Below are 14263 nucleotides of genomic sequence, written 5' to 3'. Positions count from 1 at the left end.
GAGCAGTTTCAGCCAATCAGAGTCCGAGCTGCACATGACGCTCTTTGGCCTCTGGGTCACCGATGCGTTTGTTTATCTCATGCGCAGACGCCGCTGGTTCACAAGCGGCTGTACGCGCAGAAACCCCGCCCACCAGGACCCTGCTTAGGAACATAACGCTCGCACTCCGTGAAACGTCAACACGGGGTGACGCACGTTCCTGCGCTTCGAAGCACGTTGACGCTAATGCTAAGCTAAGGCAACGGGAGTCGGTGTGTCGTAGATCGTTATTTATACGTCAAGATCAGTCCTGGACCGCGTAGAGGACCCCGTTTCCATTTTATCCTATTTGTCTGTGATGTTTGAATGGATAGCTGACGGATTCTCATCGCTGTTTGAGCCCGTTTCGGGGCAAAACCCTGCCGAGTGGTCCTCGCACGGCAACGTTAACGGAGAGATACCGACGCTTCCCTGCGTGAGAGCGGGACCGCGGCGGCAGGAGGGCGGCAGCAGACCGGCTAAACGGAGCTACCAGAGGTCGGTGGTCCGTGGTGGTCGGAAGGTTTATGAACAGTTTACAGTCAAGCAGACGTCACGGCACCGTCCTCCCGCGGTTATTTTAAGATTTGTTGTCTGTCTCTATTAAACGGCTTAAAGGCGAGCTAACGTCAACCTCTGTAAACATCAGCATTACATATCATGTTGGACAGATAAAACTAACTCACTCGTTGTTGCCAGCAACTGAATAAACAAACTTATTTGATCAAACTAAAAGTCCGTATTATTTACATTAGGATCGCTCCCAGCATATTTAGTTTGACGTTGTCTTCAGTCTTTAAAATTACTTCTTTAATTATTGTTATTGATCAATTAAAAACCAAAGGTAGTTAGCAAAATTAAATAAATTTTAACTTTAATATAGATGAACTATAAATTTACATATCTTTAAATGGTACTACAAATTATGGTACTATTAAAAATTATAGTACTATTAAAGTTTTTTCCTGTATTGTGTTATGGTTAATGTGACCTCTTCATATGAGTACGATATGATGTCTAAAGGAAGAATTTGGTCTAAAGACCCCAAGGAAATCTTATTCAATCATATTGAGTACTACGTAAAACATAGGTTTTCCGGTTATTTTGCAATATTTAACAGTTACGGGTGTCTTTTTCTTTCTAAATTAAATCCATGATAATGACAACGGACAATAAATTGAGAAAATGATATCAGTACAAATAATTTTGTAATTAGTGGTAGTACTTGAGATATGTGATATAAGATGTACTTCATATAAACTAATGCAGAATTAAAGATTAAAGAGGTTGTTTAGTCATGCACCCATCCACCTTCTATACCGCTTATTCCTGTTCAGGGTAACGACTCCGGTTTATTATGGGCTAGGGCAGGATACACCCTGAAAAGGTCACCAGTCCAACACAGGGCAAACACAGAGACAGACAACCCCACTCACATTCACACCTAAGGGCAATTCAGGGTCACCATTTAACCTTGCATGCATATTTTTGGACTGTTGGAGGAAACCTGAATACCTGGAGAAAACCGACACACGTACATGTAAACCAAGACAACAGTTTCAGTTTGCACTTGTTTTTCTGTAACCTGTTAAATTGAGAGGCACAATCTGAGTTTTTTTTATATGTGGACATATTTGTAGCACTGCAGGAGTGAGAAGAGGACAATGCTCTCTTTTGTCTCAAACCTTGCTTTCCTCTGTTGCAGCGTGCATATTGCAGACAGTGTTTCCCAGAATGAACAGGTCGAGGTGAAACGACCTCGGCGAGGTTTGTTCAGAATCCTAAAAGCCTCTTGATGGTTGTTGTTCTTTTTCCCCTAAAACACTGTGACACAAATGTGACTGGCTGTTGTTGTCTTATTCAGATGTAGTGATCAGCTTTCTGAAGAAGACTGTGGCTGGAGTGGCAGGTCTGTTCGGGCTGCGTAAACCTCAGAACACAAGGTGTGTGAAGCCCCGGCTGTACGAGGAGACGCGGGTGGGTGCTGCTATCATTCACATAGTGTTTGCATAGCACTTTTTGTATTTTATGACCATCCATTTTCTCTTTTGCACTACTAGGCTGTGACTTTATTGGGCATAGATGAGCTTCATACCTCACGGCCGAACGTTACTGAGTGGAGAATGGGTAAGTGAGGGAAGATAATCCTCGAGGAAAAACCTTTAAACCTTTATTTTCTTTTGTGTCGCCAACATTTTTCTTTGTTGTGGAGTCATCCATCACCTGTGCTTGTCCTCCCTTTGTTGATTGCTCCCAGATAAACCCATTGGCGGAGTAAATGAGAGGGGTGGGAAGAATCTCTTCCAGAGCTCGTTACCTGTAATGAGGAAATACAGGTGTGTGATCGAATGGATTGTTTCAGTTTTCCGTCCTCCGGATTCAGTCATGACAAACAAGTGGTGTTCACAGGGTGTAGGGAAGAAGAGGCAACTATCCACTAGCTGTTTTCACCGGGACAACTTGCTTACTTATCCGATACTTACTCACTTGCTTTGTTTTGTTTTGTGAATATGTGATTGGTTGCAAATAGATTGACTGAAGAGGGCATTTAATACGCTTTTGCTTCCTCCTACCCCTTTACAAACGCCTTTTTATCTAGAGTTTCAACTTCAATTTATTTTGTGTTCACTTATGTCTGAAATAAAAAGGAATGAATGATATGAATGACAGCTTTTGACAAAACTCCATTGCCTACTTTCTTATCTCTTATTTAATTCCAGTGGAGCAGCGCCCCCTACAGGCCTGTCAGAACGAGGGAAGGATGGGGAGAGGAGAAGCTCCCTCCCGCTGCTGCCCACCAGGCCTGCGGTTAGGATAGGAGCAGCTCACCCTGACCTCGTCTACAATAGCTTTGGACATAGCCGCTGCTCGAAGCCCAGTCTGACAGTGGAAGAGGTGAATTGCACCATCATTTGCATAAATCGCATCATGCATTTGCACTCAAAAACAAATGAGTAATGGCATCTGGTTTAACTTTAGATGCATGTAGTATTGGCACATTTGCACCGTGAAAGTTTAGCGAGTTATCTCGAAGCTGGCATCTGGATGTAACACCTGCACTGGTCATGTGTGTCTCTTCCTGTAGGCCATAAAGGAAAATGATAAGGAACATTACAGGCGCTTGCTGGAGATGGTGACGGACAAATACAGCAAAAGCCAACCACTCCCCTTCAACCAAACCAAGCCACAAGAGTAAGTACATCTCATCCTAATGCGTAGCTTTTAAAAGCAGCTTCAAGGCCAATTGCACCCAGAAACTTCAGATGATTAGTCTGACTTGTTCTCTCTTTGTTTCCAGAAAGCCGCTGTCACAGGTTGATCATAAAACTGCTGCCTCAGGAAAAACCTTTGAATCAGTACCAAGAAAGACGCTGCACCTTGGTGGGACACTTTTTACTCGTATAAACTATGAGCAGATTGACAAATTCATGGTGTTAATTGTTAAATACTGCTGTTACTTCTCAGTTGTAGGCCCAGATTAAGTTTGCAAATAACATCTGTTTGTCAGTTTATACTCTTGTTTTAGTCTATTCTTGTCCTACAATTTATGAGTGTGTAAGGACTGTTTTGAATAAACTTTAAAATACCATTGATGTAATTGATTTTTATTACTTGATAGTCTTCTGATAGATTTGCCTCAAAGTTGGTTGAATTTCATTCAGTTCATAAACGGGTTTCAATGATTCTAACATGCTGCTCTCTGCTTCTCAGCCACGCCGAATGTTTTTACGTGGAAGAACAGATCTGCACCCAAGGACAGGTTGGTGTCGTATCCCTTTTCAATTTGTGTGTCGCTCAGTGTTGCTGTCAGAGCAGAAAAAAAACCCGCTTTGGACTAAAATAGGTCAAATAAAATGCATGCACTGGACCACACAGCACTGTGTGTTGTTGTAAATGTAATGCATGCCGGTGTATTGTGGTGTCAGCCGGCAGCTCTTTGTGTTCTGTGTTCAGACTTGAATTGAACTTGATTCCAATTACTACAGAAAGCATTTGGAAGTGGACTCTGCTTTTCAAAAGGTCTTAGAGTGCATGTCCTCTTCCTCTTCTTTTGTAATTTGTCTCCAGGTGGGGCTTGACCTTCACCAAGCCGGTCAGTGGGACCTTTGAGGATGTACAACCTGTCAGATGCACAAAGGTGGAGCTTCCTCTTCCTCCTCACGTGTCCAAGCTTTAATTTAGTCCCAATTCTTTGTACAAAGTTTTAATTTCTTGTCAAATCGGTTGATCTGGTTTGCAGCAGAAGCAAACGGCGGAGTTGGACCTTTCCACCGAAGTAGCGACTCGTCTGAATCTTGTGGACGCCCCCGTCATCGCTCCAGATACACATTCTGCACATACAAGGCACAGCGATGAGGACATTCCTCGGCTGACCAAGGTGACATCCCACGTTGTTTAAGATACACCGTCATGTTTGAAAGCTGTAGAACTACTTCATCTGCACTCTGTGATATTATTGTCCAGCTGAGTGTGGTAGTCGTCGAGAAGTGAAGTTGACTTGCGCTCACTGTTTGTAGGGAATGGCAGCGGAGGTGGGTGCGGCGCTCTCTCAGAGTGATCCCAACCTTGTTCTCAGTGCAGCCTTCAAGCTTCGCATCACACAGAGAGACCTGGCCACACTGCAGGAAGGAGGTTGGCTCAACGATGAGGTGAGATCGTGAGTGTGATTTTATTTTGGAGCCTAAAAGGATTTCCACTGTCTGCTTGGTGGCTGTGATTGATGGACTGCGAGTGTTTGTGTGACCCACTTTCCCAAAATTAGCTTTGTAGAATGTGTCTTAATACAATTGTGGTGTTGTTGTTGTGCTTATCTGTAAGTCAACCAATGAATTCAATTCCACTTTATCGTAAAACTTCCCCTTTTGCGCTTCATGAAACACACAAACAATGAAATGGATGCAAAAGTGGACCAAACTACAATATGGATTATCTGTCCAGTTTTTATTTCTTTCTTAGGTTCAAAATTACAAGCAGTGGAGTTTTAGGAAAGAAGAATATTTGGTCTGTTATGTATTCATATGGTGTATCTTGTTTTCTCTTTCCTCTCAGGTGATGAACTTCTACCTCTCCCTGGTCATGGAGCGCTGCTGTGGCGAAGCCGGACAGTTCAGAGTCTACTCCTTCAGCACCTTCTTCTTCCCGAAGCTTCAGGGTGGAGGAGCGGGACAACCTGGAGGACACGGAGCCGTGAAGCGCTGGACCAAGTCCGTCGACCTCTTTGTGTTCGATCTCATCCTGGTCCCCCTGCACCTCGGGGTCCACTGGGCTTTGGCTGTGAGTTCACACTGTTTGGTTCAAGTGTAAATATATCATCGTTCCATTTTAGGCCATTTTCCCCCAAAATATTATCCGAGAACCAATTTCTGTCTTCAGCTCCATGTGTTTGACCAGCTGGGTATTCTTCATGAAGCGCTGCTGCTTTTAGCCACTCTCAACATTTTCTTCTCAGGTGATAGATTTTAGGACCAAGACGGTGAAGTCGTTTGACTCGATGGGACAGAGACATGATGACATCTGCAGTCTTTTACTGTGAGTCCAGTTTTCTCCAGTCTGACCACCAGGAACTTTTTTTTTTCTCTCTCTCTCTCTGTGTTCGTTTTAACTTGATTATTAGTCTCATATTTGTTTGTTTTTTTCAGACTTTATCTTAAAGAGGAGCACAAAGCAAAGAAGGGTAGAGAGCTCGACAGCACCAAATGGACTGTGAGAAGCTTCAGGGCTTCAGTAAGTCAGACTGCTGAACGTTACACACCTCAGGGCTTTTCAAAGTGTGGGACAGACCTCCACTGGGGGGCGCCAGGGAGCATTAGGGTGTCATACAGCCACAGCAAACATCTGAGAATTGAGAATAAGTGGAGGATTAAAAAATATATTTATTTTTATTCAAGATACAGTTTTGTGAATCAATTAAATATCAGCAAAATATGAATAAATGGTCAAAATTAAATATGCTTCAGTGCGAAACCATGAATGTGATCGCTACAACAGCCTATTAGAAATACAAAATGAACAACATCTAACAAGTACAAGTCGAGTTCTGCTTTTATTGTTGCCTATAGATCCAACAGCCATTAACTATATTATTATATGAAATACATTAGAAACTCTGGCAATCATGCAAAAAATACTGTTCATCATGAGACTCTGTACCAGCGTGAGATTTAGGGCTCACAATGTAATTTAAGCTCTGTCAGGAAATCCATCCTCAAACACTTTGAAAGCCCCTGATGTAACCATTATGTGTTCTCTTGACTGTGAGACTCATGATCTCATTTCTATAGGAAATCCCTCAACAGAAAAATGGCAGTGACTGTGGTGTTTTTGCCTGTAAATATGCCGACTACATTGCAAGAGGGAGGCCGCTCACCTTTAAACAGGTACTTGCTACATAATCAATTTTGAAGCATAGCAGGGAGGGTTCCATTGGGTAATTAAAAAAATAAGATTTACATGATTTTTAGTAAGCATGAGGAGTAACCGTGGGTAGTATTTTCGAGCTTCTCAGTTGGATTTCCAGGTTTTTTTTTTGTCTTTAAAAATCACAGGTGTTGTACCTCAGTCCTGGAGATCCTCTGTCCTGCATGTGTTTGGACCCTTTTACACGAAGACCTGAAACATGTAGGACAGAGGCTCTCTGGGAAGTGTTTGACACTTTTACTTTCAATATTTGCATGTTAATGTACCTATCTTCTTCAGCTTTCACTTGCTTGGTGTCTTCCTGGGCTGACGTGTATAGTGCTGTATCTCAACACGTTCCCACTATTTGTTGATCCGTAGACTTAATATGGCAGCCATTTGTAACTCCAATTCACCCTTTATCTTGCAAGTGACCACCACTTTCACACTTCCCAATAGATTTCATTGAAATTAAATGTCCGAGTTTACAAATGCATGTCATTATGGTAATTATATATTTTTTTCCTACTCTTGTATTAACAAACTGCAGTTAACCAGTAAATCTTTCTCCACAGTGCCACATGCCTCTCTTCAGAAAGCTGATGATGTGGGAAATCCTCAATAAGAAGCTACTATAAGATTAATCTCCAATTAATTGTAACGCTTCAGTGACTTTGTCTACGAGAGCAGCCTCTGTGTACAGTGACTGTGTGAAAGACGAAAACAAGAAATGGGCCAAAGAAGTGAACTTCAGATTGAAATGTGACACAGTCTCCCTCTACTCATCTGGAGACGTCGCCAGTCTTAAGAAAGGATTCCGTCTCTTTGCCGGGGACATTTTTAATCTCTGAGTTGTATTTAGAGACATTATTGGTCTGTGAGAAGTGTTTATCTACACAGACTTTGGCACTACTGACTGAATGGCTTATGTTATGTTAACTTTGGATTAAGTTTTATTGTTTGAAGTTCTGCCTGAAGTGCCTTCATCATCCTCGCTCTGATTTGAGCATGTCTTGTTTTTTGGGAAGTTACTCTGTCGTTTACAACCCAGCAGCAGACTTAAGAAGCGTGACTTTGAATTTGACTGTTGTGGGACGGTGACACTTTGGCTGTTACCGCTGCCAAATGTGATAGGCAGTATGAATGACAAATAGCGACACTAATATTCCATCAAGAAGCCTAATTAATCTCTCTGTAAAGTATTGAAAATTAATATACCTCCTCAGTTTTCTTACAAGGACTGCATGATTGAGGATTGTTGATGATGAATAACAAGTTTGTTTTATTTATGGATTGCCTGAGTAAGAATGTGTTTTTGGAGTGTGTGTGTGTAGTTTTGTTCCTCTGAGTGGAGTAAAATTAGTTGTTACCTCGAGTCTGCAATGAAATGCTGTTAGAGCTGTGAATTCTTTTCCAATGACCTCACTGGAGGAGAACATTCAGGATTGCTACAGAGCTACGATATCATTTACTCCATAGTGAACTACTGTACACTCAAGCATGCTTGTGCTTACGTTTGAAACTCTGAATTTGTTTTCCTGTCTGTAATAAAGTATTTTGTTTTATAATTATGACTGAAAAGTGACTCAATGAATTCTTATAGTGAGCATCTTATATGACAAGATTGTGACTTTGAGATTATTTATGGCTGGTAATGACCAGCTGACAATGAGACAACGCAACTTAAACCCGCTGAAGTATTATAGTCTTCGCGAAACAGTTTTAGAAAGATCGTTGTCAGCAGAACTGAGAATTATTTTACAGGAAAGTGAAAAGTATAAAAAAAAATTACTGCCTGCAGTTCAAGTTAACCGTAATGAATGGATGCTGAAATATTTATTGATCCCCGAGTATTTTAGCAAAACGGTCATCTTTTTAGGACGATTCCTCAATCAAATGATCTCTTAATAATAAATAAATAAATTCTGGTGTCTTTAAAAAAACAAAAAAGGAAGTGAAGTCCCAAGAGGGCTTTACTGCTCCTCCATTTCTCTTGACACTGGGGGTGTGTCCGAATAGTCCCTCCTACCTCCTTTCGAATCCACTTTTCCTTAACCCCCGAAGTGTTTAAATGGCAGCCATGATAAGGAGCATTTGAATTCCCTATAAGCTAAGGAAAGGCGGCTCAATGCTTCCTTTATAACCTTCTTGAGCCGAGGAAACACTGATGCATCCATTACCAAAGGAGACAAGATCATGCTGCCCCACAATTCCTTATGGTGACATTTAAAGGGACCCGCTCATCTGAGCATTCAGGTAAACTCACAATGATCATGTAAATTACCAATGGAATAATATGCCTTGAAAAACTTTAAATAATCTAAAACCCAGATCCCAACTTTGAATGTTATGCAGATGATGTAAAATGAACACTGTAAACGTTTTGTACAACCTATTGTCAGTTTGCATTCATTATTCACCTGGCAGCCATTTCACTTTTGTTCCTCGTAACCTCGTCGTTTGATTTCAATTGAAACCTTGTGATATTTGAGATTATGTCAGTGGTTAGAGGCACAGGGCAAAGTGTTATAAATGTGCCTTTTGTAGTCCATTTTCAGAAGATTTTATTTTTTCACCACAGCAGACGTCACTAACCTGCGCTGCTCTTATTATTATTACATTGCCTAGTGGAAGTGCAGTCCGATTGTCTAAACAACATGACCACCTTTCCCCTAACTCCTTTAGAAAGTCTCCTAACACCTTTCCTTAACTCTGTGACATCATCCACGAAGTTAAAAAAAAAAGTGGATACGAAAGGAGATAGGGACTATTCGGATGCACCCACAGAGTCACGGGATCTTTATACAGGAAGTCGTCATCTTTGCACATTTCTGTGTTTATTCAGCAGGAAGTAGCCAGTGATTTTGTTTTAAACACCATCGTGTATATATATTGCGTGAAGCAGCCAGCAACTTGGAAAACAATTTTAAATAGTTACATAGCTGGCAAATTGTAAATACATTTTGTCTTCCAAAAGTATCAAAGTGAAATTATTGTCCTTTGAAAGTTGCCAATTCTCTTAAATGTGGCGTTTAATTGTTTTTTTACAATGAACACGTAAATTAAATTGAATGTAAATACAATTATGAGCTTGCAGAGCTCGTAAACAACTAGTGAAAGAAAGACACTTGGACATCTTCTGCTAGAATTCAAATTATTTCAGCGTGGTTTCAGCATCTACAACCAGGGTATCATTAAAGGATTCAGAGGATACAGAGAAAACTCAGAACGTAGGGGGCAAGCCTGAAACTCGACACTGAATGGCTGTGACCTTTGACCCCTCAGGCGGCAGTGTATCAGGAAGTGCATTAAATACCTATATCATTGTGCAAAGGATGCTACACAGGCTTGTAAACACTTTGGAAAATACAACAAATGGGAGTTAAATCAGTTCAATTCAGTTTTATTTAAAAAAAAAAAAAGTGTACAAGTGTATATTTTCAAAACCCATTAAAGTGAATCATAAAACATAAAATAGCTTGTCGTTGTACTTCATTGACCTGATGATACCTTGAAAACAATTTACAAATCATGGCACATTGTTATTTACATTTTACAAAGCATGTGGTTGTCCAGGGAATCAAATTAAAACAGCCTCCCATGGCCAAGGACAACCTCTACCTGTAGAAGGGTTAGTCCTTCAGCTTGCATGATTCCGATCATTGACCTGAAAAACAGATTAATGATCAAATCATCCCTCCAGGGGCCTCCTGGTAGTGCACTGTTTCACTGGGTTTTTAATGGTTTTCCACAGAATTGAAATATTGAACACACTAACCCCATAATTTGTTTTCATTTCCAAAGCAAGCAAGATTGACCAGCTTACTAGCTTTCGGGTTTCCGAACGGCGCTCTTTGTTCGCAGATCGTGATTCTCTGAACTCCTGCAGCTAAACAGAAAGTCCCGCGTCCGACGACGGAGCGGAACCGGAAGTCGCTCCTCCGACTGGCAACGTGATAGTTTTTTCCTATCTAGCATTAGCACTCATCCGCTCGGCAAACGGATTATTTAGTCGTTATCGCATCTGCGCCGCACAGTAATTCGTTTTAAAGACACCTCTCATTGAGTGAAAATGAGCAGCAACGAGAAAGATTACAGAGAGCAGGTGAGTTTCGAATTTAAGATAAAACAGCGTCTCGCCAGAAGTTAGCTTGGCAGTTAGCTGCTTTGTAGGGCTTGCATCGAGTAAAAATGTGTTTAACCGAGCCGTTATTTTTGATATACATGATAAATATGTGTACTTTAAAAGTTGACTGTAATTGTTGATACATTGAAATGAAAACTGTTGAACGCAAATGTATTATCGGGGGCGTTAGCGCCCGTTAAAGACTGCTACGACGTTTCGGATTAACTGGTTTCCCCGTTAACTGGTGGCGGATTTCCTTTGGCGTTCTTTGTTGCTGCTAGAGACAGTAGATGTTAAAGAAAAAAAACCCGACCAAAATCTGTTGCTGTTCAGGCGCACGCCGCATTTACAATAATGTTTCTAAGTGTCGTACCTCGTGTGAGTCTTGTTTTAACATGTGCATACAAGCAGCAACGACGGGCGATAAAGGAAGTCGGTCACCAGTTAACAGGGAAACCAGTTAATCTGAAACACCGGTTACGTTACTTCATCTTTAGTGATCATTGACTATTTTTCTGACTATTGAACTTGCTGATAGTCACTACTGTTAAATTTAACCATCACATTCAGTAGCCTTTAAACAAGTTCACGTTAATTATCCTAATGTTTCATTTTTATGTCATTTATTCAAGCTAACGTGAGAATAATTTTTGCTGCCTTTGTTGTTTTTCTTTGTGCCTCTTGGTTTTCTCAAAAAGCCAACATGCCTTATTCCTGTTTGTTCTTTGTTAAGGCAGAGGTTGGAAGAAAGAAAAAGGCGGAAGACCTTTCAGATGTGAAGTTGTTGTTGTTTGCAGCTGATGGTGTTGATGCATGCTAATGTGTGGGATGCTGAAAAGAAGCGATCCAGATCTGTCCCCAGCTTCTAGTGTTGTAATGGTAAATGGGGGAAGAGGAAGAGAAAGAAGTCATAAATTCAAACAGAAGAAAGAAGAAATGAAGGGTTGTTATGAAGTTGTGAAGTTAAGATCAGAAGTTTACCAGGGTATGAGTAATTTCCTAATAGCCTGCTATGTTATTACTTGTCATCCTGTTGCTTTCTCTTACGCATGCTCAATTTTTTTCTCCTCTTCGTATCAGCCACATCACTGGTCAATCTCTCTTTTCTTAAAATTGATTTTGTGGATTTCAGCTAAGCTAATTTCTATCTTGTGTTTTTAATGTGCAATATTTAAAAAATTACTTTTTTCAATCCTGCTAAATGCATAAGTATGGTGAAACCCTTACGAAAGGGCCATGTTGGCAGTGAGCGATGTCAACTCCCGAACTTGTATTTTTACTGCAAGACACTGTTTGCCCCAGCGCGCTCCTCAACTCAGCGTGTGCAATTTGTTCAGGACTCGCGGGCTGGCTCAAGGAGTGCCTCCCTCCGGGGCTCGGTGAAATCCACCAGGCATTCACCTGAACGCTCTAAAGAACGCCGTTCCAGGTCTCGATCTCAGTCCCGATCCAGGTCCAAATCCAGGTAAGACTGCAGTTCCGGCGTTTGTGTGATGACAAGAACTTCTAAAAACAACTATTTAACCCGAGAAAACTTTTGTGGAACTTGTGTCCACAGGTCTCGGTCTCACAGAAGCTCACGTAGGCACTACTCCCGTTCCCGTTCACGCTCCCGCAGACGCCACTCCAGGAGCCGATCCCGCAGCTCCGATGACCGTCGGCGTCGAAGCCATAGCCGCTCCCCAATGTCAACTCGTCGCAGACACATTGGAAACAGAGTATAATGCACACACTAGTAACTTTCAGCAAAGTATACTTCATAATAAAGTAGCACTTAACTTCTTCAGTCTTTAACACACAGCCTAACATTTCTAGAAAACGTCACTCATGAGTTTTGCTCTTTTTAACCACACAGGTCAACCCAGATCCCAACAACTGTCTGGGTGTCTTTGGTCTCAGCCTGTACACCACTGAGAGGGACCTGCGGGATGTTTTCTCAAAGTACGGCCCCCTCACTGACGTCAACATAGTGTATGACCAGCAGTCACGACGATCAAGGGGTTTTGCATTTGTCTACTTTGAAAACTTTGAGGACTCCAAAGAGGTAAGATTGAGAAGAAAAACACACGGTTTCATATGATATTTTTGCAAACCTTCTGGCACAAAATCATTTGTATATCATGAAGGCCTGAATATTTTAGTAATTTTATATATTTGTATTTTACTTTTTTTTTTCTTTACTCATTTCTAATTGATGTTTGGATTCTTTGCTGACATAAACAAGGATCCAGTAGAGATGTGACTATAAATCTAATTTTGGTACTCTTCTAAGGAAAGGATACAAAAATCAGTACATCATGAGTTAAAGTCTTTACTGTGTTTTAGGCAAAGGAGCGTGCGAACGGAATGGAACTGGATGGGCGTCAGATCAGAGTGGACTTTTCTATCACCAAGCGTGCCCACACCCCCACTCCTGGAATCTACATGGGACGGCCCACATAGTATGATTTAACTTTTACAGCACATGGGGTTGTTTTTCTGTCTGCAATGGTGATAAAACTTTTGTAATCTTTGTGTGGTTTCAGTGGCGGCGGCGGCGGCGGCGGCGGTGGTGGTGGCGGTGGCGGCGGCGGTGGCGGTGGATCACGCCGCTTCCCGAGGGACCACGACCGGGGCTATGAGAGAAGTTACGATCGCGACTATGACCGTTACGACGATCGAGAGTACCGTTCATACAAGTGAGCTCTGTCTCCTGTTGCCTTTATTTCCCAGAACTGAGCAACATCAGTACCATTTAAAAACATTTAGAGATTCAGTCTGGTTTGACGAGCAATTAAAAACCATTCAAATGTGTGACTTTCCTCCCCACAGGCGCAGATCTCCGTCCCCTTACTATAGTCGAGGGTACCGTTCCCGATCTCGATCACGATCCTACTCACCACGTATGTTTGAACCTTTTTTTATTCCTCATCAAACAACAACAAATCTATTTAACAACTCTTTACTCTTTATTCTGTGAGTGATCGTATATAAGAAATACTTTCTCTAAACTGTTGAGAGTCGTTGTGAAAACACTCGATATGAAAATAATTCAACAAGTGTTCTGAAAGGGCTGAAGTATCATTGTATACAACCTTCACCTGGTCACCAGAATAGATTATCTAATCTCTTATCCTGTCATTTCACTTTCAGGTCACTACTGAGCAGCAAGAGAAGAGTGTTATCGGATACTCCTTTCTCTTCATGTTTTGACCATAATATATATGTGATGAATCTTTTTCAGTATCAAACATTCAACAAAAAAAAATAAAAAATCTGGAAAGGAAAGTTTTGTATGAGCATTGCAATGTGAGTAATGGATTACTTGGAAGTTTGCAGCAAGTGTCAAGAAGAAGACTTCAGCCGGAAATGTGAATTGGTGGGTTTTAAATTGTGATTCAGATCTGCATACAATGTGCGTTATGTTGTTTTATTTTTTCTTCATGTCTGCTTGGCAGTGGTAAATGAAACGTTGGGCTTATTTAGCTCAACACTTTGTTTTATCGGCAGGAATTTCTGTCTGTGTCATGATTTGCCTGCTGTGTGTGGGGGTCTTCTGAAACTATTAAAATCTTAGTTTCCTCTTCAATACCTTTTTAAATGGCATGTTTCTGTTTTTATCGTTTTACCTAGTTGAAAGTACGTTTTTCTTGGTTGTATTTCAGCAATAAAATGTTTGACTCCCTGGCGGTCCATCAGTGTTTTCTTCTGTAAAGTTCATTGGTTTTGTGCTCTTATCAGGAA

The 14263-nt window shown here is 41.3% G+C and overlaps 2 protein-coding genes across 5 annotated transcripts; both read left to right on the top strand.

Moving 5' to 3' along the window:
- The first annotated feature begins 163 nt into the window (after positions 1-163).
- On the top strand, positions 164-7991 carry senp2 (SUMO specific peptidase 2). The gene is made up of 17 exons (XM_080479283.1): positions 164-516; positions 1724-1785; positions 1883-1995; positions 2079-2145; positions 2276-2354; positions 2739-2913; positions 3104-3210; positions 3317-3399; positions 3730-3778; positions 4087-4156; positions 4259-4396; positions 4536-4667; positions 5068-5292; positions 5468-5547; positions 5658-5742; positions 6300-6395; positions 6990-7991. The coding sequence occupies exons 1-17, from the start codon at positions 338-340 to the stop codon at positions 7050-7052; spliced, it is 1803 nt and encodes a 600-aa protein (XP_080335409.1). The 5' UTR covers positions 164-337; the 3' UTR covers positions 7053-7991.
- A 2340-nt stretch (positions 7992-10331) lies between these two features.
- LOC308120252 (transformer-2 protein homolog alpha-like) lies at positions 10332-14203 on the top strand. 4 transcript variants are annotated; one of them, XM_080480753.1, is made up of 9 exons: positions 10350-10519; positions 11274-11419; positions 11878-12005; positions 12099-12258; positions 12396-12584; positions 12866-12981; positions 13066-13218; positions 13352-13422; positions 13673-14203. In XM_080480753.1, exons 2-9 carry the CDS (start codon positions 11354-11356, stop codon positions 13681-13683), a joined length of 894 nt encoding a protein of 297 aa, XP_080336879.1. In that variant the 5' UTR covers positions 10350-10519; positions 11274-11353; the 3' UTR covers positions 13684-14203. The 4 variants fall into 4 exon arrangements, with proteins under 4 accessions (XP_080336880.1, XP_080336879.1, XP_080336881.1 ...); XM_080480755.1 differs by having other exon boundaries at positions 11274-11525; XM_080480754.1 differs by lacking the exon at positions 11274-11419 and having other exon boundaries at positions 10332-10519.
- The last annotated feature ends 60 nt before the right edge of the window (positions 14204-14263 follow it).

The sequence above is a fragment of the Lipophrys pholis genome (genome assembly GCF_963383615.2).
Source record: "Lipophrys pholis genome assembly, chromosome: 14".
In the NCBI taxonomy this organism is placed as follows: Eukaryota; Metazoa; Chordata; class Actinopteri; order Blenniiformes; family Blenniidae; genus Lipophrys; species Lipophrys pholis.
This window is presented reverse-complemented; position numbering and strand designations above follow the sequence as displayed.